This window comes from Electrophorus electricus, chromosome 12 (genome assembly GCF_041902795.1).
Source record: "Electrophorus electricus isolate QZ-2024a chromosome 12, ASM4190279v1, whole genome shotgun sequence".
NCBI lineage: Eukaryota > Metazoa > Chordata > Actinopteri > Gymnotiformes > Gymnotidae > Electrophorus > Electrophorus electricus.
In genome coordinates, this window is record NC_137508.1 from 7,674,677 (window position 1) to 7,702,659 (window position 27,983).

The window sequence follows — 27,983 nt, forward strand, 5'->3', positions numbered from 1 at the left end:
GTTTACATAAATATATTACAAAGGTATACACACCTGTATATACATCTGTAAAAGTCTATATGTAGAAGAGAAAAATCTAAAATATGTTTATACCTTCCTTGTTAAAAAAAAATTAAAATCATTTTCAGTTAAGTCCACTAACTTATTTGGACCTTTCCAGTTTCTTCCTGATTTAGTAGTTATTTTACCCCATTTGACAGAGAAGCAACCTCAAACTATGGCCAAAAGGGGGCAATGTCTACCAACTCTTATGAGATTGTGCAGCATCCTTTTCTGAGCCAATTTCACGTCTGTATACATGTGGCATAAGTAGGCTCAACATACTACTTATGCTGTATCATACAGGATTGCTATATTCTACACATATTCTACACTAATTATAATACAATTCTTGCATATATGTCAACAAGGTTGTGGTTGCCATATTACAGATTCCTTTTGGTACTATGATGAAAATAAACGTAATGTTCTTCCACCATAAACTTGGAAGAGTCTTCTCAGAGGTCAGTTTATTCTTCAGTTACTTTAGGCATATATAAAACATTATCCCTAAAATAATCCCAATATAATTTAAATGAACTAGGAAACCAAATCATTTGCAATGTTGAATAGATCAGGTTATATTGTAGATGGATTTCAGCCAAAATAAAATTTCCCTTAAGTGTTTTCTCTTAGTATGTGACCTAAGGGTAAAATGCTTTGTCAGACATGATATTGATTAAATGGACTGGCTCATATACTAGTATAATTGGCATTCATATACCAAAATATGGACTGAGCTGCAAGCACATGCTCTATCCGCAATACCTGTGCTGCTTCTATGGGAAAACAAATCCAGCTTGAGATATGATGCTTGTTTCTCAGGTTCCCATTGTGCAGCAGTATTATTCAGGCCAGCAGGCCCTGACTCCCTGTCTTATTCTTAACACAGTAGGCCCCAGAATGGGCCGTGGGAAACCACTTCACTCCACAGCTCACTCACAACAATGCAAATCCCCAGCACCCATTGTGATTTTGCAGGAAACAGAAAGTTATTTTCTTTTTCCTCAAGCAAAACAACTCACCATGATATGAGAATGACATGAATCATCTCAGAAAAGAACATTCATCTATAAGTATACCCACACCTCAAACAGACTGCTTAATATTTAAATGTAAGAGCTGATATTCAAATTGTTTGTAGGACTGCTGTTGAAATATCATTTTCCGAATCTGAGCACTGTAAAGGATTCGCTGAGGTCACTGAACTTCCACTGAACATCTTTACAAAAGTTTTTCTATTGCTGAGTAACACATGGGGAATGCAAAAATAATTCATCTATGGCCTATATATGTAAGTTTTATTTTATATTCTTAATTGTTTTACATCCTCAAGCTAACAATAAGGGTGCATTAAACATCATGTTCTGTACATACATAAATACATTCAGCCAAAAGCTACAATGAGGTCTACCTCATTGTAAAAGTACAGTAATTAAAGTACAGTAATTAAAGTACAGTAATTAAAATAGAACATACATTACTAAATACAGAAAACTATATATTATTTAAAACAATAAAGATCAACTCTTTACAGCTCTGCACAGTGGTACTTTGTTTGGTATATGTACACGTATACATGCAGGAATACTTTTGTTAAGAGACTATTTTCACTGCTAAAAATATATAAAAAGATATGCCCTTTAAGAAGCATGACTTGTTATAATAGATTTAAAATAAATATGATATGTATATTGTTCAGTGTACAAACTGGTGTTTTATTTTCTGAGGTGGTCAGTGTTTATCCTACATGAAAATAATGAAGTTGATATATCAATTATGAAAAAAAAACCCCAACAAACTGATGTCATTTCATATATATATATATATATATATATATATATATATATATATATATATAAATTCAAGTACTAAAAACATTCTCTCTGTGTTCACTTAGGAGCATTGCCCTTAGTTTGCAGAAATATGTTAAATCAACAGTGAAAGGTTTAAATGCCTCATTCAACAGCTTGACACTAGCAAATTTGGCATTGTATATAACTTCTGAATATTTCAGACATCATTTCGTTATAAACATGTTAATATAAAAGCTATTGCATTTACATCCTCAGGCAAAAATGTTTTAAATCTTCTAACACTCAGTCTGTACTCTCTGAAAGTTCCTCCAGTTGCTGCAGTATCACTGATCTCAGTACAGTATATCTTTAAAAGAGAAGTGAAATAGATCTTGAGTTACTAAAACAAATGCCGCTTTAATTTCAATGCTCTCTATAAAATAACTTAATCATGTCATTTTAACTGTTTATTGTACCATAGTGCTAGGACAAATGCAAATATTTAAGGTTTACTCTAGGATAAAACTGTAACAGGAACAATAGCATTGGTGTAGGATTACATACTTTCTTGTTAGTTTTAAGATTTCTCTTTCTTCTTCCTCCTTCAATCTTTTGACAAAGCTATCCAAAACAGACATTTCAAACTTGATGTACTGTGCAACCTGAAAGAAAACCACACTGAAATCACTGTCTGATTAATACAGTTACTGATTATATTTAGAAAAATAGCACTCCTTTGTATTCTGATATAACTTTATATTTGTCAAGGTGATAGACTCTAAAGTAAGACTTGACATTTTGAGTTTGGACATAAGATTCACTGGATCTTTACTGTAAATAATTGTGAGCACTGGACTGTGAACCTGTCAGCAATACTATTTTTTCCTTCCACAGACAGAAGCAGACTCACATCGTATGTAACCTCTTCACCTAGATCCCTTTCCAAAATGAAAATCTTTGCAATTTTTTCACATGGGCCATGCAGCACACGTGACACCAAGGGATATTCAGTGTCTTTAAACTTTGTCCTCTCTGAGGAAAAAAAAAAAGTATTTGTTAATGCACACATCAACTTGGAAGTAATTAAAATAAGAGTCAAAAAGACATGAAAGCACAAAAAAGGTAACCTCCTGACTCATGGACGACATAGAGGGCAAATTCATCTGTTTTATTTTCAACCTGTAGAAATATAATACAGATGTTAGCTGTAGGAAGACAGAGGTCATGTTAGTTATGCACAGCATGACTATAATATTGATTACCAGAAACTTATTTAGTAGCAGACTGACGACTTGCTTTGCTGTCATTTTGCTATTCACCCGAACATTAGTCACTGACCCATACGCTGGGGTGAAGACCGATGTCTGAAAAAGAAAACTCTTAAAAAAAATTACTACATCTATTATAGGGACCATAAAACTAACTTATTAGTCATCAGATTTCTCTCACACATAAATTAATTTCACCAAGTACTAAACATTTTATTTTTTTATACAGTTCATTAAAGTTTATATAGTTTATTACGCAGTCCAAATTTTCTGTCTTGGAGCTCAAAAGTGACAAAGTGAACAGATCACATGACAAGAAAAAAAACCAACCCATTTCCCTTGGATTTGTGTATATTAATACTCTCAAGGTCAACATACCCATCACCATCCACCCCAAGACAAAGTAATTAAACAAGCGGCTTCCTTTCCAGTTTATCCCCATCTGCAGAAAGACCTTTTTTGACCATGCTGACCCATAACCTCAAGGACGGCTGATGAGAAGAGCAGGTGACAGGCCCATTACAGAGCACTGCACTGTCCAGGGAACGCCTGCACAGGAAAGCACTGCTTCTCAACACCTGCATCCATCTTATAGCATTCCAACCCACAGGGCACTCGCACAACACATACTTCCCCTTGTACATGCTGCTATGGCCATTAGGAAGAGCTCTAGGACCTTTTGCCAGCCACAGGGAATAACTGCGCTCCATGAATCTCAGCTATGGATGAGGATGTCCCAGAGATCTAGAAGTGCCAGCACCTCAAGGACTGCACCTATGCGTCTGTGCTCTGGGTTGATTCTTTGTTGAAATGTGGTAACATTTACTTGGATGTATATTTTATGATATGAAAGTCAGCAAGTAAGTACTCCTCAAGCTATCATTAGATCACCTTGTGGTTGTAAAAATGACCGTTGATGGAGAAACGATGTCTTCTTTCCTGTTGTAAGTCTCCGGAGCTATGTGTTTTGGACCTTCTCTGCATGGTTATGATGCTGGTATCACTTCTTGTTCTCAGTAGCAGAGGGGTTTCCTCTTCAGTACCAAGGCCATCCACACCTGGTGCAGGCAGGCCCACAGGGTTGGACATATAACCAGCATTAGGTTAAACTGGACAAGTCAGAGCACTTTTCTTATATTTCCATAGGCCACCTCTCATCACACCACACGTATAATTTTCACTCCAAATCTTATAGCCATTGTTTTTGTTAAAAGTCACCAGCACAAGTAGAACACTGTTGTGCTATTTTTATCCTGATAAGATCTAATGTTCCAGGATAATGCAAACAATACATGAGGCATAAACATTGTTCTGCAAGAGCAGTTGTTAGGGTGTGTACACTGTGGAAATATTTTCAAGGGAGAAAAAAAGACTAGACGACAACAATTATGGTTAAAAGCAGTCAGTGCACTTAAAAACTGCTTATGAGACAGTACACTACATCATACATCACAAACAGGGCAAATAAAGGAACAGCATGTGGCAGTTTCTTCTCTAATCCTTATAATTTAGAATTAGATTATCCATAATTCCTATAGCAAATACAAAAGTTGAGAGTTTTCCAGCAGCCCGTTTAAGTAGAACAGCATAAATCTCTTTATTGGCATAAATATCATTATTGGTTATATACAGAGAGTGCAACAGCAATACAATACTTCAGAACTTACTGGTTAGTTGTGGTACAGTGGCTTTGCTGTTATTGGGCTCAAATGAGAACTCACTTGGGTTCTGGCTGTTGACATTCCTGTTGACATGTGCACAGTATACATTATGTATGATTTCTCAGCAAATAAATCAACAAATTAAGCTCTGACTATAAATGTATCATGTTTTGCCATGGAATAACCCACAAGACTGACATTTGATTTTCCAATATTATTTTTGAGCATGCATGTACACACAAAATCGAAGTAAACTTAAAAAAAGAAGATGAGAGAATCTATGTATGTTACACATTGCACTGAAGCCTAGGCCCAAAGCACTCTAAAACAAGGTCACAGGACACTTGAACTTGTGCTTCATAGAAGATTAACATTGTCATGATTGAAAAGGAAGCAGCATATGAAGTGTTGAAGGGAGGTGGCTCAACAGTCCTTTCCTCTCTTAGTGAGAGAAAGAGCACATCAAGCTCAACACAACACTCAGTAATCAGATGCTGGGAAAAGCATCCCCTCTCATCACTCCAACAAAGAAGTAGTCTATTTTGAGGCATCAACACATTGGAAAACTATGCTAACTAAATTTATGTTTTTAACAGACATGTGCACCTCTGTACATTTGCATTCACAGACCATGGCGAGTGTCCTCTGAACACACTGGATAAGAACAGTTTAAAATATTACTTATAATTACTCTATAACAATAAATGTGTATTATATAATACATTTATCATATCAGAAATGATGTGTTATATGTAAATTGAGGTAAGGGACTAAATGAAAGTGCACTACTATACCTTTCTAATTCCCTCTTGCTAATCAAATTCTAATTTGATTTTTTTCTCATAACATGAAAAGCTATTGGGAAAAGCCTTTAATGCATAATATTATATAAAAAAAAAAAACACGAAAAAAAACCCCACAATAGCCTATAGAAGTCCCACCTCTAATAAAATCCTGGCATGTGTATTAAGATGACTCATAGTGAGAAATGTAAAAGTTGGAGAAGACTTTCATGAGGGCCAAAGGTGGAACTAGGTACTGCTCAGTCCCACCCACCTACTGGAGTGCATGCTCTCTGACCCCCACATTCCCGCACATACAAAGTGGAAGCGCTCATTGTCATCCTGCATCTGCAGCCTGATTGGCCTCCTTAGGCCCCAGGAGATGTTGAGTAAACCCTCCACGATCAGCTCTCCCTCTTCCTGCAGCCAAGAAATAATAATAATAATCATCAATTCCTTCATCCTGTTGGTGCACGTCTACCGCAGCCTTGTGTAAAGTCTACGTGCTGGAAAGCAGTCTAGAGCCGCACGTGTTCTGCTGCAAGACACTGGAGCAATAAAAGTCACACTAGGTACATCCGCTCAAACTACCTCAAGTCACATCTCAGAGTATGATCTCAAGCCATGACGTGGCTTCCCCTGTGCTGCACAGGGTCACGTAGACAGTCTTTTGTTAATGTGATACGTTTAAGGCAAGCTATGAATACTGCATATTGTGAATTCATATAAAAAGCATTCCTGATAGTATGCCTGATTTTCCAACCTAAATCCTTATAAGATGTACAGTAACACTAACATTTTACAAAATCTCTTGTACAAATTCAAAAATCATTAGTTGGAATCTGTTATAATTTTTTGTAATAATTTATAATATACTGGTCACCTCCAAAGCTTATAGTGGCAGCCTTGCATCTTGACAAAGCTTTCAGGTTTCCACTTGGTCTGTTTTTGAGGGTCTTATCAAGCTCTGTGCAATAAAAAGTCCAGTATCATATGGAACAGGCTGATGAGCGAAGTCTGATGTAGCAGAGGAAGGCTTGAACAGAGTAAAACATGGCAGATGTGCCTAAGTCTAATCCTATCAGAACCCAAGTCAACTGGTCTGATAAGACTCTTCCGTTCCCATGCACAGCTCCATCTGAAGGCTGTACTTCACGTGGCCTGAACTGTAACACACTGACCTGGACAGATTAAGCCTCAAAAATACCCTCAAACAGATCAGAAACAAAACTCTTGAGTCCATACACTAAAGACAACGGCTAACCTTTAAAATTTCCAGGTTAATTATTTTTAACTTTTACCTTCCAATAAGGTGAGAATGTTTCTTGTGGTTATGAAGTAAAAGCACACAGCTTTCATTTTATTTATATAGGACTTTTCACATGTTATTAAAAAGCAACTAGAGTTCTTCGCTATAACCCTGCTAATAACTATGGTTCCATTCTGTTCTAGGATATAACATTTATCTGCATAAATATACTAATGCACAATATCAAATTCCTCTTTAACCAAACTATCTATAGGTCTATACAAAGACCCCAGACTCTTACCCTGAAAATTCAGTTAGAAAAACAAAAGTTATGTCAGCAAATGACACAAGAATGGGTTCCAAACCTTAAGATTTTCTTTCACCAGAGTGAAAGTGACTGAGGAGCTAAGACCCTCCAAAACCTTCCCCAATTACTCCCTTGTGGACATGTGGGCATGAGTGAAGCAGCTGACCTGGCTCAGTTAGGTGGAGGGACGAGGGCTCCCAGGGCCTCATTGTTTCTGAAATATAAACACTCACAACAGCTGCAGCAGTTGACTGTGGTCTACCCCACCAAAGCTTCCGCCACCCTTTCATCCCAGCACGCACACACGCACGCACGCACGCACGCACACACAGACACACTTCCTACAGAGAGTGCAAGGTCAGCGTACAGCTAAATTTAGTGCCATGAGCCTTGTCTTATGGGCTGCAGTGGTATAAAAGGCTGTGTCTGTGTACTGTAGAGCAGATCAACCCCGACTCACAGAGTCAGAGTAAGCTGTGGCTCCCAGACTGAACATACATCAGCTTCAGGACTAAATACGTATCAGCTCCCAGACTAAACACGCAACAGCTCCCAGACAGAGAATCGCATCAGGACTGCCTCACCTCTCACACCAATCAGACCTTCACTGCAGGTGAGTTCCTTATTTAATCTGGAGAATTTATGAAGGCCAGAAAGCTAAAATGGAAACTGGAAGCTCAGGATAAGCTACTTTTACTGTTTCGTGTTTGTTTTGTAATAATGCAAAGGGGAGAGAATGCACAGACAGCAAATTAAAACTCATTCAATCTCTCTCCAGCATGAAGCCCAGAAGATTACTCATGTTTGTGGCTCCTTTGCCCACAATAACAGAGACACATGAGGATGTCCCTCCAATGGGATGCCAGGGAAACCTGTCACAGTCTTTGGAGGAATATGTCAATTCCATCAAGGAGCTGGCCCAGCCTGTTAGTGGCCCTGTGAGGGTGGCACGAACTGTGAGGCCTCACTTCTTCTCCAAGCCTGTGGGCAAGCACTTGGGCACCAGCTCTCCCCGGTGCTTACCCAGGGCTCCGCGACCCCCCCGCACTGCCCCGCTGGGCCTGGATGAACTGGCCCTCAGCTTCAGCAGCCAAAAGGAATGGGGTAGCAGAGACCCATTGGACTGGCTTTTTGCACAGACACAGTTCCCCATAGCTCGGGACGGGCAGCACAGGACTGATAGTGCAGCTTTGAGGTTACTCTAAGGAGCAGCAGTCACAGCAATGCAACCAGGGGTCACATTGAGGAGTCAATCAAAGGACAATGCTGTAATAATAATGTCTTAATTTATTTGTGTCACTGGGGACTTTTGTCCCCGTGTGTTTGTGTTTACACTCTGAACTGATTTTTACTTTAGTGATTTAAAAATAAATTGGATTTTGAAAACTTGGTGCTTGCATTCATGAGTCTTGCAAGAAATAATATAAACTGAAAGCTGTAAGCAATTGTGTGAAATGGTACACTGTGTGCACAAATATTAGGCAAGAGAGTATTTTGACCATATAATTTTTATGCATATTTTCCAACTCCAAGCTGTATAAATCCGAATGCTTATTGGATTTAAGTGTGATTTGAGGCGAACCAGGATACCGAGATGAGCTGGGACATGATAAACATTTATTAACAACAACACCCAAAACAAAAACAAAACACAAGAAGAAAAACACTGCAATATGAAACAAAGCAAGCAAACAACAGGCTCAAATGAGGACTACTGAAGCACAGCACACATGGGTCAAACACCAACAAAGACTATTGACAACACAGAACCTTAAATAAATAAATTAACAATGGAAAACCAGGAACAGGTGTGACGCACAAGAGGGTTCCACAAACACACACACACACACACACACACACACACACACACACACACACACACACACACACACACACACACACACACACACACACACACACACACACACACACACACACACACACACACACACAGGGACAAGTCTAGGAAGAGGGGGCCATGCTGTGACATTAAGCATATCAGGTGATGTGTATTTGTGTAATGAGGGAGAGTGTGGCCTAAGGAGATCAACACCCTATATCAAGGTATGCATAATTATTAGGCAGCTTCTTTTCCTCAGGCAAAATGTGCCAATTTTTTTTTAACTAACTCTGAAAAGTCAAAAATTGTAAAATGTTCATCAGAGGGATGCAGCACTCTAATAATTGCTAAGATACTAAGGTGTGATCACAGACCCATCAAATGTTTTGTTGCAAATAGTCAACAGGGTCGCAAGAAACGTGTAGAGAATAAAAAATGCAAATTAACTGCCAAAGATTTGAGAAGAATCAAACATGAAAAGACAAGGAACCCACTATCCTCCAGTGCTGTCATATTCCAGAACTGCAACCTACCTGGAGTGCCTAGAAGTACCAGGTGTTCAGTACTCAGTGACATGGCCAAGGTAAGGCAGGCTGAAACTCGACCACAACTGAACAAGACATAAGGTGAAGACAAGACAAGACAAAACAAGACACATAAGGTCAAGACTGGGCCTAGAAATATCTGAAGACAGATTTTTCAAAAGGTTTTATGGACTGATGAGACGAGAGTCTCTTGACGGACCAGATGGATGAGCACGTGGCTGGATCAGTAGCAGGCAAAGAGCTCCACTTTGACTCAGAGGCCAGTAACGTACAGGTTGGGTACGGCTGTGGGCTAGTATTATTAAAGATGAGCTAGTTTAACCTTTTTGGGTTGAAGATGGGCTCAAAATCAACTCCCAAACCTACTGCCGGTTTCTAAAAGACACTTTCTTCAAGCATTGGTACAGGAAATACCATCAAATACCATCTGCATCTTTCAAGAAGACCAAGATTTTTATGAAGGACAATGCTCCATTGCATGCATCGAAGTACCCCACTGTGTGGCTAGCCAATAAAGGCTTTTGATGAAAGAATAATGACATGGTCCCCATCCTCACCTGACCTAAACCCAATTGAGAATTTGTGGGCCTTTCTTAAACATGGGATTTACGGTGAAGGAAAACAGTACGGCTCTCTAAACAGTGTCTGGGAGGCTGTGGTTGAGGCTGCACAAAAAGCTGATCATTAACAGATTAAGAAACTGACAGACTCCACGAATGGAAGGCTTATGACTGTTACTGGAAAGAAGGGAGGTTATATTATTTTTTTCATGTCAAATTTTTATTTGTAAATTTTGAGTTGTTTATTATTCTCACTTTAACAGGTGAAAATAAACAAGTGAGATGGGGAAAATGTATTTTCCATTTAGTTGCATAATTCTGCACACTAAATGTTGCCCATAGATTTTCAACTAAGAAAGCCAAAACCTCACTTTTACTTTCTTAAATATTCAGGTTTGAAGTGAATTAACATTTTGGATTGACTGAGAGCACTGTAGTTGTTCAATGATAAAATAAATCCTCAAAAATACAACTTGCCTAATAATTGTACGTGTACGCACAGTGTATTTTTTGATATATAAAGCCAGATGAAAAGATTGAAATGGCTCAGGTTAATAAATAACACAGACTAGACTGTAACAGTAATAGAAATAATTTTATTACTGCTATATTATTTTGTTATTGCTATGACTTCACAAGCAGTTAACTATTAAATTGTAAAACTACAATAATAATAGGGATACAGTAGTGAGGGCCATACAGCTGTAATTATAAATTACAGTATTTTGAAATAGAATTCTGTCCTTAACTACTAAATTACTATACATATTTTCAGAACATTTGAACACTGTTTACTTTTACATTAGACAATGTGTGTGTGTAGTGTCAAGATTATTATTGACATAACACATAAGTAACACAGAACATGCTGTAAATAATGAACTGTAAATTCACTACCATGTTTAAACACTGCTCCAAGATCTCAATTCTTTGAAAACCTTAGAATTATGGGAAATTTGAGTAAACAACTAAGAAAGTTCCTTTACATCCTCCCACCAAGCCCTCACTCCCTCGCTACCTCACTCACTCAGACAACTCTATCAGGAAATGATACCTAGCCAAGCCAAAGGCCTATATTTGAGTTCATACCTGACATTGCAGAAGAGCTAGACACATTGAAGAAGGAAAAATCAGTTATGCCTAACATTACAAAAGCATTTTAATATATCATATCTAATATGTATATTAGATTCTTACCGATCACATCTAAGGATGCTCAATATGGAACAAATACCATATTGTTATTCTTTACATATTCTGGCATGACTTGGATATAAAAGGTGCCATGTAATATTTGTCATACAGTGTGAATTAGAACAAATACGTTCTGCACTGTCTACAACGTCTTACTTTTATAGCCTCTAATGGCCCAGCTCCACCATACAACACTGATCTCTTGAGGCAGTATGGGCCAACAGAACCACCTGGCTCTGCTGAGGCAGGCCTATTGCTCAGCTCTTTCAAGGCTCACTTGTAATTCAGCTGCTAGGAGATCTGTTTCTTATGTAGCTTAACTGTGAAGCAGTGTTACAGAGATTGTGAAGGATGTCTAGTAGGTTTCTAGTAGAAATGTTTAAATCCAAATAAAAAAGCATGCTTGGGCTGCCCTGTATATAGCTTGTTTGTTAATCTCTTATGTAAATCACATTTTAGAACTAAATTAAAAAATACTATCCTAATATTATACTATCAATACCAATATTTTTCTGTTGTGGTCATCTGGGATGTGTGAATTTGGAAATGTATGTAAAATATATAAGAGGGGACATTTACATGATATGCCTTCTTATATATGACATAGCCAATACTACAGTAAAGATTAACAAATAATATGGCCACCTCCATCTTAATAATTATACATGCAAATTCTTTCTTCATAAAATAAGTCTTTTGAGAAAAAATGTCTGCTCTAATCAGTTGCTGCAATAGGTTATCACACAAAGGCAAAAATAGCACAATGCAAAGCCCCCCCCCCCACCCCTTTAAACCACCCTACTTTTTACTGCTACTTAGACCAGTGAGCATACTCCCTCTGCTGGTGAAAAGTCCAAAACCGTGTCTTATGCTTTAAACATTTCAACCCTGAAAAGAGTTTGCTGCTGTCTTAATCATTGGCCCTCAACTCCTACATTTTCACATTTCACAGGCCTACACAAAGTGCAACCAATATAGGATATCCAGTGGAAATTAAGATGGTGATTAATGGACTTAAAAAATGTTTATAATACTTCTGTTTTCATATATGACTGGCATTATTCAATCCAAATAATACATTCACAGACCAATCCATAGGCTATGTAATTGGGAAACTGTTTTTGAAGCTTATGACACCAGTATTGCTTCAGATTATTTTTACAATCATTCTGAAATCATTTGGGCTGAATAGAAGAAAATGAAATGGAATTAATTTTGTAAACAAGCAAAAAACACTTAGGAGATATGTATTTTTAAAAAGAATGCTTTTGACTAAGCATTCTGAACAGTACTGTACCTTGAGAGCACAACAGAGACAGCAAGAGGCATGATTTTTAAAACATTTATCCATCAACTAGCCCAGGGGTACCCTTTTGAAACAAACTATAATATAACAAACATGCATGCATGTTAAATAATGTTAAAGCCTTGCTTCAGGAACATATTATACAGACTGAATTTTTTTGACCAGTACATGCCTTTGGTATATGCCTGGGCAAAACTTTTAAAAATCTAGCTACAAAAATTACATGTGATGCACTCACTACAACCTCAGCATGACACACTGGTTTCCTGCAGTGCCATCCGCAACCTCTGGAGGATGGTCTCTCCCAAATACTAATCTGCTTGTTAAGAACTGTCTTTGGAATGATTTCCTTCTGCCTGCTGGCCTGGTACCTGGTTTTTGATCAATTCTACAAATAGATCCTAAAGCCCCATTTGAGTCTCCTACATTAGACAGTAGCTAGAACAGAGTATGGAAACTTAATGTCTACCAAGTTAGAGATATCAGAAAAATATCCTAAAGAATCCTAAGACCCTAAAACAGTGCAATAAATCAAAAAAGTGAGTCAAATACTGTATTCCAATATAATTCAAATACAGCTTAATCTTTTGAAAATCACATATAATGGTCCACCATATAGGAAATCAAAAGTTGATGCAACATGAAAGCCTTTTATGTTGTGCAAATATTAAATTCCTGATTAGTATACACTGATCAGCCATAACATTAAAACCACCTACTTAATATTGTGTAGGTGCCTCACATCCCATCAAAACATGTGACGCATCCAGGCATGGACTCCACAAGACTTCTGTAGGTGTCTTGTGCTATCTAGCACCAAGACACCATCAGCAGATCCTTTAAGTCCTGGAACAAGTGAGTCGGGGCTTCCATAGATTGGACTTATTTTTCCAGCACATCCCACAGATGCTCAATTGGACTGAGATCTGGGGAATTTGGAAGCCAAGTCAACTTTAGCTCTTTGTCATACTCCTCAAACCAATACTTAAAAAAACTGGCAGAGTAGCAATGTGCATCATCCTGCTGAAGGAGGCCCTTGCCATAAAGAATAATGTTAATATTGACAGATAAGATAGTAATAAGATAATATTATTTACTTCACCTCTCAGTGGTTCTTGTTGATCTGTGTATATCGAGTGACCCACTAGATTTGGGTATATTGACATCAGAATACTGTATTTGTCTAGTTTAATGACTTGACTTGTCATATAGATATTATCCAAAACTGCAGAGTTGCTTTTACATATGCATTTTTGGCTGAGTACAACTTTGAGGGTTAAGGGTCTTGCTCAGGGACCCAACAATGATAACTTAGCAGCAGTGGGGCTTGAACTAGCAACCTTGTAACTACAAGTGGAATACCTTAACCACTAAGCTACAACTGCCACCTACCACAACTATTATCTCTCATCTACACAAAGCTACCACAGATAATGCCAAAAGGTTCATGACTTTTTCCACAAGGGAAACAATCACACTGTTTGTCACACACTCATTCACTCATCAGTGATGATAATTACTACTGCAGACCTGAAGTGTGTGAACATTCTACCTGTGGTGTCAGTACAAGTCAGATTGTAGTAATTCCAGCAATGTAGATTCTCTGTATTTTTAATAATGCATTTGTGCATTTTGACTTTTCACTGTGATTTTCAAGCATTTTCACCAAACAGTAGTCTAAAATGGATTCAAAACACAAAGAATGCAGGGCAAAATCATTAGCCAAACAAATATCAAAACAATGATCACATTCCAGGCAAACACACACATACACACACACATTTTTTTTCCCCCTTTTCCACCCCTTTGTATTACTGCACATTTTCATTGTGCTTGTTATATATTAACAAACTGTTCCCATGGCCCTGGGGCTTCCCCTTGCATTCTGAGCTCCCTCTGACTCATGTAACGTTCAAGGAGAGATCCCTTTCAGTCCTGTCAGAGCATGTGAATGTGATTAGCGTGAGCTGTCCTCTCAGTTGTTGTAAAAGTGTTAGCGAGTGTTAAATCTAAATTTAATGCTTGAACTGTCTATTACTTCAATGGATAATTATAAACTGTAGTTTTACTGACAAGTCAATGGAAAATGAGTACAAATACTTAGCTCATTAATGTTACATATATTATAACCTCCTCTGTCAATGCCAGTGGGAATGCTGGGAATGCCTCACAGGCTTAACCTTGTGTAGTGAATTGAAACAAAGACAGCCTTTAACATTAATTCACCATCACTTCTGAATGCACTTGATAAATATTATTTGTCCCTACTGTCCACTACTGATGTCAAGTAAAGCTATAAATGTGACTTATGTAAATCTTTAAAATAGTCTTTCAACTTTCTTATCCCTTTTAAAAACATTTCTTAGAAATGCAAAGGGAATTAAATAAAGGGGTCAGTTTGGGGCAGCACATTTACTCTGTAAGAAGAACAGAAGGAGAGCAACATTCACTTTGTAATGACAAATGTGATACTGAAATGGGAGGCTTGGTATTGTAACCAGTGCTGGAATCCTTAAGAAACATTGTTTCATTTTAAAGTAAACCATTTAAAAACCTCTACAGTGCTGGTCGTATTGTCAGATTACTGCTATTGTAAGTTCAGGCTAAAAAACACAGTGACATTTGAGCCTGTTACAGCAACATAACTGTATGGAGCAATATAATCTTGCAGTATGCTGAGATCACCATTTTAACTTTTAGTTCAATAATAATAAAGCAACCTTTTGCTCCCAGAACATCCACCCACACACAAGACAACCTGATAACCTCACAAGACCTTTTACTATCTGGTCATAGGACACATTTCTGAAAGCAGCCTGAAAGTAAACATTAACCAGAAACTGTAGCAAAACATGAACAGTGTTTATTCAGAGCATGGAATTTCTGTTTTAGCATTTTCTGCACACCTCCCGGGTGCGAATCTGAAAACACTTTCCTTTGTGGTAACAGTTATAGGTTTTCAACAGGGACAATAGGTGTGACCTAAAGGGAATAAAAATACAGGGGTCAGTTTTGAGCAGCACCATTTGCTATGGTATATATGAAGAGCAGGAAGGCTGCACTCACCTTGTAATGACCTTATTTTCATTCAGTCTGACAAAGGCTATTTTTTTTTTTTTACCTCTCAGCTGCAGGGAAAAAATAGAGAGAAACAGAGAGAAAGAGAGAGAAAAAGAAAGACAGTAAAAGAAAGAGATTATAATAAGCAAAATACAAAAATACAGTAAGGTTTTATGCATCAGTGAAAGGTTTGTTTTTCATTCTGAAGTGTACTCAGAGGGACACTATGCCTTATGGATATGCTTCAAACAAATGCCAGACCTTAGGACAAATCACACGGCAGTTTACACCTTACCTTTGGAAGTTTTTTCACAGTGAGTCAATTCTATGAAACACACTTGCCATGTTTATCAAACTTTAATCTTTTGAAATACTTTCACTTTTTTAGGGCATCTTATCAGTTCTCTAAACTTTTGTTTCTTTTGTCATGTCCAAATTACTTTTATTTTCTATATTTCCAAGGTTTTCAGTTGACAGAATCCAATGGAAACTCCATTTCTGAGTCTGGCACTACAGTGGCAATGGGTGGAAATTCCCAGGAAGTGGAAAGGGAACTGGTAATTTCCCGCTTTAGTGTTTAAAAGAAACTCATGAGAAACCTGAATGCCAGCAGTCTTACAATGAAGCCTACAATAACCCCATTCTCTGCTCTCCTGGCTATAGGCTTCTGCACCTACTTCACAGGTGAGTGATACTGAATGGGCACGATCCTATGGGCATGAGTTTTTGAAACATTACAAAATATACATTTCAACAATATAGTCTGAAATTAGCAAATAGTATGATAGAATAGTGTTCATATAAAATGGGTGCATTATCTCATTATCTAATATGGCTATTAGGTACATTTATAGTGTACAATATCAACATTTTAAATAAATTACATTTTCACTTTAATGCAGCTCATGTGGGAGAGAGCCAACATGTTCCTACTCGGTGCATATGCCCCAGGTCCAGGAACAGGGCCCAGGGACCAATTTCTGATTTCAGTGTCAGATTACAAGGCTCTGGCTGTGGGAAAGTCGAGATCATATGAGTACAGCATACAGCGGCTTTGCCTAGCTTCCTGTTTATGAATTGCTTATCTTATCTTTTTAGCTATATTTATATTAATCATTACTTGTTAGCTATATCTATATCACTATCTATATTACTCATTTTAATCTAGAAATTTGTATTTGTGAACCTGTTTTTAGAGTTATACTGCAGAAGGACAAACAGCCAGTGTGTTTAAGTCCTCACGGGAGGCAAGGCAACAGACTGTTAAAATGCTGGTTCAAGTAAGAAAACTACAAATATCACTGTGAACTAGACACTGCTGCCAGACATAGCATCCAGGAACAATTCAGTTTACAGAACAAATGATTATAATTCTGGTCACACCAGTGGTGTCAGTTACTACTGCTGCAACCCCCCTCCCCCCCCCAAAAAACAATGTTTTTCCTTCAGCATATTGTTTATATTAGTTTAAAAATACAGACCTGCATTAGTAAACAAAAGTGAATATTTTCCTGGACACTGTGTCTGATGCATTTTTGAAATTTTCTCGCAATGTTTTACCAGCCAAATATTGATATTTAATGGCTAACAAAATCCAGCTCACAACATATTTGACTCACCCACCCTGGTACATAAAATATTGTTACATTATATGTTATGGCAATTGATATATGGTCATAACCTTTTTTGTAGGAAGCAGGAGGAAGGCAAGGATGGGAAGACATGTATCGGACGACTGAAAAAAAAGGCCTGGAAGCGCCGTCCGCAGCAAACCTAAGAAGGAGAGATCAAGCCCAGTGTAATTGGATGGTTGCTAAAACACACTATTGCAAATTGTCTGCACTCTGCTGTGGCAGTCCTGAAGTGATATGATATGCAAAGTCTGGATCACAGACCAGACATTCTGCTAGGAAGGGCTAGCCCCACTGAGAGGTATAATGAGGAGCCGTATAAAATGAAGGGGTCACATGTCAAATACTGTCAAACCTTCTGCCAAATACAGTCTTGTCTTGGCCAGAAGTTTTATTTACTTTATACTTTATATTTTTTAAAGTTATTTTGTAATGTTTTTATAACAAATTATTAAAAAACAATCTGTGGAAATGTTATCTGCACTCCAGAACTCCCCATGCATTAGAAACAGTTGTAGAAAAGTTGCAAAAAGTTTGTACTACAGAGTTCATGTAAAATGGCTTCATATTCCTTGGCCATCATGACTATGCAGAGCATTACGCAGAACTACTAACTCCAACAACACTTTGTCCTCATCATTTCCCTTTAAAATGCTGATGAAATACCCATCAGCATTTAAAGGACCCTTCCATTACTTTAATAGTTCAAGCTGTTAAATGTGGTCTTTGGTGACCACATTAAAGGGTAGTGGGATTGATTCAACATAAGTACATTTTAGGAATAGAATATGATCAAAAGGCACAACAAACTTATGGGATTTCCATATTAGAACAGCAAAAAAGTGGAAAAGCTGTTTATAAGTGTCAGCAGGTGCAATAAAATACTTAATATTTTATCAAATATATTATCTGATTTGTTACATTCATATATATTCACCTCCAATTTGAAAAACTGCCCTTGCACCTATACTCTGTGGTGATTTTTATTAGGCACACCTTATAACTATATTGTAAAAGGGTACAATTACAGATTACATCTCACATGTTGACCCATTCCACTCTATTAATTACTGGTCAGTTACAGACAGGTGTTACTGTGACATAGACATGGTAATGTCATTGCAGTGGGAATTTTTACATATGTCAATGTCACTGCTAGATTATAAATTGTCTGCCATATAAAAACATTCTGCCATCTTTAGTGATAAGAGGTTCAGACACACTGATGTAGAACTGGATGATACCAGTGAAATGAGTAGAGTGTAAACATGACAACTGTCATAACTTCATTACTGCATTCTGCTATCTGCTTTTGTCTAGCCTACTGTGATATAACCTCCTTCCCCTCTCCAGTGACTTGCCATTTGTGTGGTGTTGTGGATGAGCACTTCTGAGTCATGATCAGAAAAGTAGATGAAAGAATGTAAAACAAATAAGAATAAAATGGAGCTCATATTTAATAGCTACCAACTGATACTGTAGGCTGAAGGCATGTTTAGGCTTTTGTAATCATAACCATGTCTGAATGTAGGAAAACTTGTAGGAAATATAGGAAAAAGGTCAAAAGACTATATATATTACTTGGGACCATATTATTTGTACTGGCTTTTAATGTAGTTTGTCTTGTCCACAACCTGAAAATATAGTATCATAGCAAAATATATAATTGATCTGTAGTGTTGTCTTTTATCTAATGTCTACTGAATCATGAAAAGTTTGCAATTAAGAGATTGGGATGCTCATCACAACCTAAGACTGCTTTCAATTGATCAATATTATTTTAGTGTGTCACATGCATGTCAAAGAAAATAATTCATTGGTTTAACAGATCTCTTCATACCTCACCTACTGGTTAACCACAGAAAGCCTGTGCTATAAATGCTAGTTATTTAGGATGTTTGCAATGGTGCAAAAATACAAAAAAGGAAAAATGACTTATGTTCTCCATGGTTAGCACATACTTTCCTTTCAAAGAGTAGGAAAGATGATTACCACAATTAAGAGTTAAGAATCATGTGACAAGGACTTAGGTAAATATGGGAAAACAGGAAAAAGATGGGAAATAGACATGAGAGACTGCCCCAAACACATTCATAGACAGAATCACACACATGCGCACAAACAACTTTCTCATAATGCTCAGGCAGACGCTCCAACAACAGCATACAAATGACTCAGGTGGCTCTCAGGATCGTGGAAACGACTTTATTCTTCCTTTTATTGAACGTGTTCACAGGTACAGCTCTACCAGTACTAAGTCATGAAATGCTTTCAGCCTAAAACCTGTTCAAACAATTTGAGCACAAACTTTTATTCTTCTTTCTCTTCTTTTCTTCTATTTTCAGAAAACAGGATTGCTGGTACAACCATTCGGAAGAAATGTGAGTGCATCACAGTAAAGAATTTTGTTAAGTGGAACTCTATCACTGACTTTAAAGTGATAATGCCAGAGCCTATCTGCAACAGAGTTCAAATAATGTAAGTAAGCCCTACTCTTAATAATATGTTACATTACCAATAAGCATATAAGAGCAGCAGAGCAACACATGCATAATAAAAGAGCATGCTTTCACAAAAATAATGCAGCAGGAACTTTGCAACAGGTCATTTCATTCGTGTACAGAGCAAGGGCTTGTAGATGTACTGTCATAACATTTTATCAGAGCAGTATGGTGTAGTGTTTGTTTTCGAAATCCCTTACACATTTTCCTCCACTTTCTGCTCTTGTGAGTAGCTGGTTAATTAGATGATTAGATGATTGCATGTGTCAGATCAAGGGACTCATAAAAATATGCATATTAAAAGGATCCATGACTAAAAAGGGAAACAACTGTACCTGTGCCTGGTCCAGAAGTCTATCCTATCCATTTTAATAAAAAATGAAGACAACCCTTTTCCATGTCTACAATCAACTGATTGGATTTTTTTCCAAGAGTGAGATGTACTTTAACCAAAATATTTTACTGACATGCTATGACTTATCTCAGTCTCCATACCTAAAGTTGATTCATCATTATGCTAAAGACTTGTCAAGGCATGACTGGGCAACATACACACTACCAGATGAAAAATTTGGCACTAGTTTTGCTGTACAATAAATACCAAAATTAAATTAGCTTTTAATTTCTGAAGAAAATTAATTTTCCCTTGCAGTTGGCAAGAGAAACTGTTATGACAAATGTCTGGTTGACACACAACTACACATAGTTAAATCCAGGCTTGTTATTCAAAGCTGAGCCTTCACTAAGTGAAACACATTGCATTTATTACAAATGCAAGGCAAAATGGGGTTTTTATTTACCATATCACAAAATACCACTGATAGCCTGCTGATTTCTTTATCTAATACCCAGCCTCCGAACGCCAAGTAAATCATTGTGCCTGGCTCCTGGTTCCAAACAGGGGAAGAGACTACAGCAGTGTTGGAAGAAGTAAGTACATATGTGTCATATAAACTGCAGCAAAACATGTTTCTATACCAAAAGAGTTAATAGTTAAGAATTTTAATTAAAAACCTCTTGTGGAATCATTATGTGTGGAAAAAAAATTATTATTATATGTGCATTTTTTGAAAAGTGCTTTGAGAAGATTATTGTAAACTTATAAGTGGTGGGGTTATCAGGTATGCATAAAATAGCCTATACACTAAATTCATACAGAGGTGTCCTACATTGACATTTTTGTCTTTGACGTTTTTTGTCGTTTTTATAAATGTAAAGCCTAATGTATTGTTACAGACATAAGCACTGTAATATATTCATAAACACTGCCACCTAACGGTGTAAAAAAAAGACTGCATATACTTTTCTGCACTTCTCAAATTAAAATCAAATTAAAATCAAATTATCTTCTAATTTTCTTTGGCTGATAAAAATTGTACTACCAGATGTTGCTTGGGTTGTATTACAGCAGTGCTTGCCTCAGATTAATATCACAAAATATAAAAGGAAATCATATGAATCTGAATTTACAGATATAATGTTAGGAACTTGCAAGACACAAGGGGTCAGTCAGTTCAGTTGCTTTTTGGTTAAGGTTACTGTGAACATTTAAATGAAACACCCTAATCCTTTCACCTCTGTAGAGCCAAGTTCAACGAAAAGTGGGTGAGAACCTGTCTATCGCAGAAAAAGGTCAAACAGAAAGGGAAGCCAATGAAGCAGTAATACAGTAAAGAATATTTTTTAAAATGTCCTTTTGATATGTATGGAACTGGGCTAAGAATTTATGTTAAATGTCCATTTGTATTTTGTTTGCTTCTGGGAGCCACACTATTTTTGTCCTGCTATTAATACCGCTTTCATGTATCAATGTTGCAATGCTTTTAAAAATAAACTGATTGTAAAATAACTTGAAAATGTAAAACTCCTTGTAATTAAGAGGAAAATGGAATATGGGGTGAATGAGGAGAATAATAATAATAATAATAATAATAATAAGAAGAAGAAGAAGAAGAAGAAGAAGAAGAAGAAGAAGAAGAAGAAGAAGAAGAAGAAGAAGAAGAAGAAGAAAAATGTTTTAGAGAGCTAAATCACCACTTATACTGCAAACAGTACTGGATAAAAAAATATTTTATTAGTTTATTAGAATTTAGTTTTAAAGGAAACCTTGTATCTGAATTCATAGATAAGAACAGAATTACAAAATGAGCAAAACAGACCATTGTATGACCTTACCTCTGACTACAATACCACATTCTTAAAACTGTCCAGTGGATTCATTTCAAAGAAAGACTTCAAATGTCTGTCCTATAAAATAGTAAATTATAAACAACCTAGTGTGTCTGCCAGACAAAGGGTCAATTTCATAGTAGTTTTTCTTGAGTCATTCAGTAGTGAACTCCAGTTCAGTTCATATAACAGTGTAACCCTATAAAGTAATTACTGTGCCCAACGAGCTGTGGACCTTGAGTAGGCCTACAGGATAATTAAATCGATTATTCAATCGACTAGTGTCTTAGTAAAGGAGATAGCTAGGGTGTTCATCCACCACAGAAGAAGTTAGGTATTCAGGGGGTGGGGAATCCATAAGTGAAAAAGATCATTTCAACTAAAATGGCATGAAAACAGCTTTTACACTATTTGTTATTGATGAGATCCAGGGGAAATGTAGCTATAGACTAGTCTGAAGCCTAGATTTATCAAAACTCTTAAGAACAAATATCACGTGCAAATATTTCAGTTAGAAGTAGATTATCCAGAGTTCACCTGCAGAGACATCGAATTTCTAACATCCAACTTTTCTCATGCCTCAGCAGCATTACTACAATCAAAATTAATTCACATGATTATCTTTTGAAAACAATTACCTTAACACCTTACCACCTCATCGTACTTCGCCAATTTTTCCACCGCCAGCAAAGAAAGCGTTGCACGATAATCGGTAAGACTGCCTAATTTATCTTCAGATCGTACTGTAGGATATATAATCCTTACAGCTCTGGGGTAGAGACGTATCAGTCCAAATAATTTATGATATGAATCTTCGAATCATATGACAAGAGAAACCAATCAAAGCCACCCGTGGACGGTGACTACATTCGGTTGCCCCGGGAAACGTCGGGACCAGTCGGTAGCTTCAGGTTGATTAGTTTACTTCAAAGCTTTATCGAAAATTAAAACAGAAAAATTTGAAAATACTTTACAAATCCATGTCAATATAACGAGCTTTGCTTAGTTTAGATTTGTTTAAATACTTTAAAATACACTATACATTAAAATAGATTCAGGAACAACTGATCAAAACTTTTTCTACGTAAATGTTGCCTTCAATTCTACTTCCTGCACTGGTAATGAGTTTCCTGTTTTTCTGAGAATACCGTGATAAAAATATTGGAGGAAACGGATACTTTTAGCTTCCTTCGCCCATGGAAAGGGAACTATTTTTTTTATTTTTTTTAATCAGTAAGAAATCTCATTTATAATATACTATTGCAGATCCACATTTCTGGAACAGTGCTTTACTTTGATTTTTCACTCCACTCCAGTTGTTTAAAAAAAATATCTCATCGACCCACTCCCCAAACAGACCCAAAAGATCTTGTCTATTTCTGACCAGCAAGAAGTAGAGTGATAAATTAAGACTTGTGTTGATTTATAGAGCCTTGATGTAGGACATATGATCTCATGGTAATACCTAAAAGACTATAGCCACTGAGTGAACCTTAAACAATATGAGTAATTCTTACTTAAATCATAATTACATTGTTTTTTTGGTTTTTTTGTTTGTTTGTTTTTTTTTTGCTGGTTTGAGCAAAAAATCAAAACCAAAAAGTGGTTGCAATATTTATTTATTTATTTATTTATTTATTTATTTATTTTCCTCCAATTTTGAGAGTTGCTCAAACAGAAGTGAAATTTGACTGATGTAGTGTCTCAATAATGCAGCAGTGACGGTTGTGTTAGTTGTGTGCCTGGAGCCTCTCGGGAGATAGAGCATCATCATGGTCACATCTCAGAGGTATTATATAACATCTTCGGTGCCTACTTCAGGCGCTGTCTCAAACTCACAGAGCACTGACAAATAAGGTAGAGGAGCATTACTAGATATTGGATTTAACATCTTGTTGGTTTGTACACTCTATGAAGTGCATATTTCCTCAGTAAACTTTCCTCATTGGTCTATGGGCAGGCTGTTCTGAGTAGTCTGACCCAAGAATATTCTGAGAACTGCTAGTGATGTGTAATCTGCTGTTGTCAGGTATGAAGGATGCTCTTTTGCCAAAGATAATGTGGAAGAAGGAAAAGGTTTTTATGGTTTCCTTGGACTCAGTTAAGCAGATGGCTGTGAGCTCTGGGTCTCCATAAAATTCATCAGGTTGCTTTGGAGGGCTTGTCTTTTTCCTTTTACTCAAAATAAAATTAAAGAATCATGTCACCAGCAGCACCTTCCTGAAAGGTGAAAAAGATTTGAATGCATTTCCATGATGTACAAGTTATCTACTGATGTCCAATAGAATAGGTGATGATTAAAATGTAAATTGTACCTGGTATGACAGCATGCCATACTAATACAGGATGCAAAAAGCACACCATTGACATCATAGTGTAGAAGAGAAACTTCTGGAAGCTTCCAATCTCAGCCAATGTCTTCCAAATAATAAAGCCCTTACAAGTATGGGGATAACAGCAGTCATGATAAACAAGACATAAAAGAGAAGCCAATATCAGTGTATAGTATAGGACTAAAGTATTTTTACGGAAGCCATGTTGTCAATATAGGATCTGTCAAATATGCCACTTCAAAAAGCATCATTGCAGCAGAAGAAACCCTTTCAAATTTAGAAAAAGAGAATAATTTTTAACATGCTTGACAAATGTAACAAAAGAAATGGACAAATAAAAAACTACAAAAAAACAGCCTTTTAAATATATCAATGCAGATTAAGACTTTGTGTAATTTAATGTCAGATTGTTAATGTCAAATGTCAGATTGTTAATGTCAGATTGTCAATGTCTCATAAGTTTACACTTGTCTTAAGTCTGTACTAAGCTTTCAGAATTGTATTCTATGTTCTCTACCAGTTTTATGTCCTACCTGGACATTTCTCCCAACCATTCATGCAGAACCTCTTAGGTTAAACTACAAGTCCAGACAGATAAAATGATCAAGAGCAGGCAGTTTCTACATCTGAGGTGTTTCATAAACTGGATATACAAAGGAAAGGATATGGCAATATGACATGTAAAATATAATATAAGATTTGTTTTCAGTTTTAATGAACATGCTTAAAATGCTAAGGAATTTGGAATATTTCTGTTCTGAAATTGACCACTATTGGCAAAATGACTATTTCAGGCCATTTCCTGATCTTACAATATATGGTACATTAGTTAGAAATTAGTAATACAGTCTTATAGGGCTGGTGTGGTGTCCTACAGTCCAGACATATCCATAGCCTCCGGGATATACATAAAAACTGTTCAAAACATTGTTGAAAAAACAAGATTTTGAAGTCAATCAGAATATTCACAGGAATATTACAGCTAGGCTACGGAAGTGACGCCTACTGCACACAAAGACAACTAAAACAACAACAACTAATAATAATAATAATAATAATAATAATAATAATAATAATAATACAGTAATAAAAACCACAAAGCATGTTATAATCAGGGTATGAGTAGATGCTTTGTAGAAGCACTAGAGGGCAGATTTGACACACAATTTGAAGTCATATTACCTCAGAATCATTTCTTCTTTCCTAAGATGCCACTAGAATAACTCTGCCTTTTGCCTTATACTAACACCAATATATTAATTTTATTAACTACTTTCAACTGTATGGAGGATGTGGTTTCTATTTGCATTAATGGAAACCTCTTTCAGAATGACTTAACAGCATTATTATGAAACCTATCAGACTTTTTAGTCAATTTTGCTAACATACAATTATATAAATTATATCTTTGCTGTCTAGTGTAGCCAAAATGACTGACTGTTACTTTTGAGGGTCACAAAAAGAGAGAAATATGTTTGTTTAAACAGAAACATGTTTGAAAGATCAGAGGTTAGCATGTAAATCATGTCATTTTTAGGGAACAGTTACAACAACAGACTCTCTTGTGAGATTGTTTAGGGAGGCAGGCATGAGTAATGATTAATACTCCTAATGATATAAATAGCTAATTCAACAGCATTATGTTTGTGACAAGGCAATAGTGATGAAGGAGAAGTTTGTAATAAACTCAATTCATAACAAAATGTTGGTTTAGATTTTGTTTTATGTCCATATCCTAAATTGACCTCACTTTGCTTTTGTTGGCACCTTTTTAAATGCAGGAAAAACTTGCTTTCTCTGTTTTGCTGTCAATAACAAAATCAGAGGCCTTAAATTAGCTTTTTACTTCACATATCTGTTCTCTACTAGATATTCTGATGAACTCTAATCAGCAATCGCATCAACAATTACATTTTTCATTTGAACATGTTAATGCACTAATGTGATCATTAATTGAAACATACACACAAATTATTACTTACTATTAGCTCAACCAAGATTTTCATATCTAAAATATCATCAAATTTTAGATTATACCATATAGCAAAGTCTTACCTGCAGAAGTTGAGATGTCAAGAACTTTGTAAGCACATTCCACGATAACCCACATAGCTGAGCTCCCCATTTTCCAATGTTAGACAGCTGTTTGTTTTATATTCCAATGGTAAGAAGCTCTCCAAGCTGTAGTTGTGTTCCAGTGGTAAGAAGATCTCCAAGCTGTAGTTGAGTATGAAGGTAGTAGCATGGGCCCATAATCCCTACCTGAGCTGGAGGGAGCCACAGGCTGGGTACAAGTGAAGATTGGACAATGCTAATCTGCCTTATTTAATGACTGAATTTCCTCCTCCATTTCTCCTCCATTCAAGATGAAGGATTAAATATAGGATGAAAATTTTCCACACGGTGGAGTATTACAGAGACATACACAGGCCTACAGATACAGAAACACACACACACACACACACACACACACACACACACACACACACACACACACACACACACACACGCGCGCGCGCGTGCGCGCGCACAATCTGACTATAATGGACCAAAAGGTGTATCATCTCCCTCTCAGAGATGCTGAAACTATTAATCAAGAATGTCCATGCTAGGACCAATTGTATTTTTCAGTACTGGACATGCATTGAAAGGCTTTTTGCCTGATAAGATGGTCTAAATTAAATGATTAATGGTGGTTGAAGCAGGTCTGCAGACCTGACATAAAACAGGCATTCATCCCTCCACACAACACTCTGTATCTACCAGGTTAAAGTATGTATGTCAGAGGTCAGACATGCAGTTCTTCTCTCCGTCACAACACATTAGAACAGATTAAAACCATGATAGCATGACCACTGAGTGCACAGGACTGAGCCAATCCAATTACACAAGAACAGAAGTAAGACAAAAATATAAAAGTATAAAAGTAGAAATATCATTATAAGAGTTTATATCCATGATGTATTTATAGATTTATACCTTCAACACAAAAATTATAAGACCCAAACAAATTAAGTGGACATAATACAGAGAAATCATAACAGGGCAGAGGTCATGAACAAATCAGGGAATCACAGAGTATACATTTTCAGATCTTACTTAGCATGTAAAAAGCTTTATAGCAACATCACTGCAAGACCTCAAGAAAGCTTTTGGCTGGTAGCAATCCCTTTATATTATAGCCAACTATGGCCTCATGGATGCTATATTGTGGGCTGCAGGTAAATGGGGCCAGATCTGAGGCTGGCTTGGAAAAAAGCTCAGTTTTATAGCTGATATTCAGGTTCATTCCCACTGGGAGGAAAAATGTAAATCTCTTTACACTTAGCAGGAATACTCTATTATAATAGGTATGTAAGAACGCTTGTGTAAGCCTTTCTGTTGCAATAAGTCCAGTAACCAGATATAAAGCATACTTTGTATCATTTGTATAATTTACTTGTATACCACAGTGAAAACAATACAAAACAACACTACTATTATAAATAAGTTGAAATCTTAAAAGGTTTTTTAACTGGTTCAGTTTATTTTTGAAGGGACTTATTACTAAGGTCTTAGCTGAGTCTGTCCACAGATTTCCAAAGCATTAAACATTAACATACATGCACATGCACCCAGAGGGTATTGAGTTCATACCCTGAGTTTGCTGTCTGCATGATTCATAGGAGGTTTATTTTCTGTCCAACAGAGTGTTTGACCCTGCACCAATGTGGTGTGTGAGCCCAGCCAGTTTGTCTTTTAT

General features: G+C 36.7%; 3 protein-coding genes, 1 long non-coding RNA gene and 1 other non-coding gene across 6 annotated transcripts in view; 3 read left to right on the forward strand and 2 right to left on the reverse strand.

The window, feature by feature from the left end:
• si:ch73-6k14.2 (DEPP1 autophagy regulator) overlaps positions 1–8,488 on the forward strand; it is a 29,981-nt gene extending 21,493 nt beyond the window's left edge. The window contains exons 2-3 of the transcript XR_014126282.1: positions 7,542–7,715; positions 7,881–8,488. This is a non-coding gene — a transcript (DEPP1 autophagy regulator). The remainder of the gene's footprint in view (positions 1–7,541; positions 7,716–7,880) is intronic.
• rassf4a (Ras association domain family member 4a) lies at positions 1,333–26,503 on the reverse strand. The gene is made up of 12 exons (XM_035531665.2): positions 26,297–26,503; positions 17,289–17,380; positions 15,614–15,675; positions 15,454–15,529; positions 5,821–5,966; positions 4,771–4,847; positions 3,995–4,161; positions 3,098–3,199; positions 2,963–3,014; positions 2,746–2,867; positions 2,400–2,497; positions 1,333–2,202 (listed from the first exon to the last, which is right to left on the reverse strand). The coding sequence occupies exons 1-12, from the start codon at positions 26,364–26,366 to the stop codon at positions 2,139–2,141; spliced, it is 1,128 nt and encodes a 375-aa protein (XP_035387558.2). The 5' UTR covers positions 26,367–26,503; the 3' UTR covers positions 1,333–2,138.
• On the forward strand, positions 15,601–16,887 carry LOC118242221 (uncharacterized). 2 transcript variants are annotated; one of them, XR_004776666.2, is made up of 4 exons: positions 15,601–15,616; positions 15,816–15,921; positions 16,070–16,291; positions 16,804–16,887. It is a non-coding gene; the product is annotated as an uncharacterized LOC118242221 (long non-coding RNA). The 2 variants fall into 2 exon arrangements; XR_004776665.2 differs by lacking the exon at positions 15,601–15,616 and having other exon boundaries at positions 15,691–15,921.
• Positions 19,320–21,582, forward strand: LOC118242220 (uncharacterized). The gene is made up of 4 exons (XM_081724096.1): positions 19,320–19,474; positions 19,584–19,716; positions 20,592–20,669; positions 21,323–21,582. The coding sequence occupies exons 1-4, from the start codon at positions 19,408–19,410 to the stop codon at positions 21,402–21,404; spliced, it is 360 nt and encodes a 119-aa protein (XP_081580222.1). The 5' UTR covers positions 19,320–19,407; the 3' UTR covers positions 21,405–21,582.
• Positions 23,837–24,782, reverse strand: tmem72 (transmembrane protein 72). The gene is given in 4 exon segments (XM_081724282.1): positions 23,837–24,123; positions 24,218–24,363; positions 24,437–24,508; positions 24,775–24,782. Coding segments are annotated over 4 exon segments (513 nt in total).
• Positions 26,504–27,983: the final 1,480 nt, after the last annotated feature.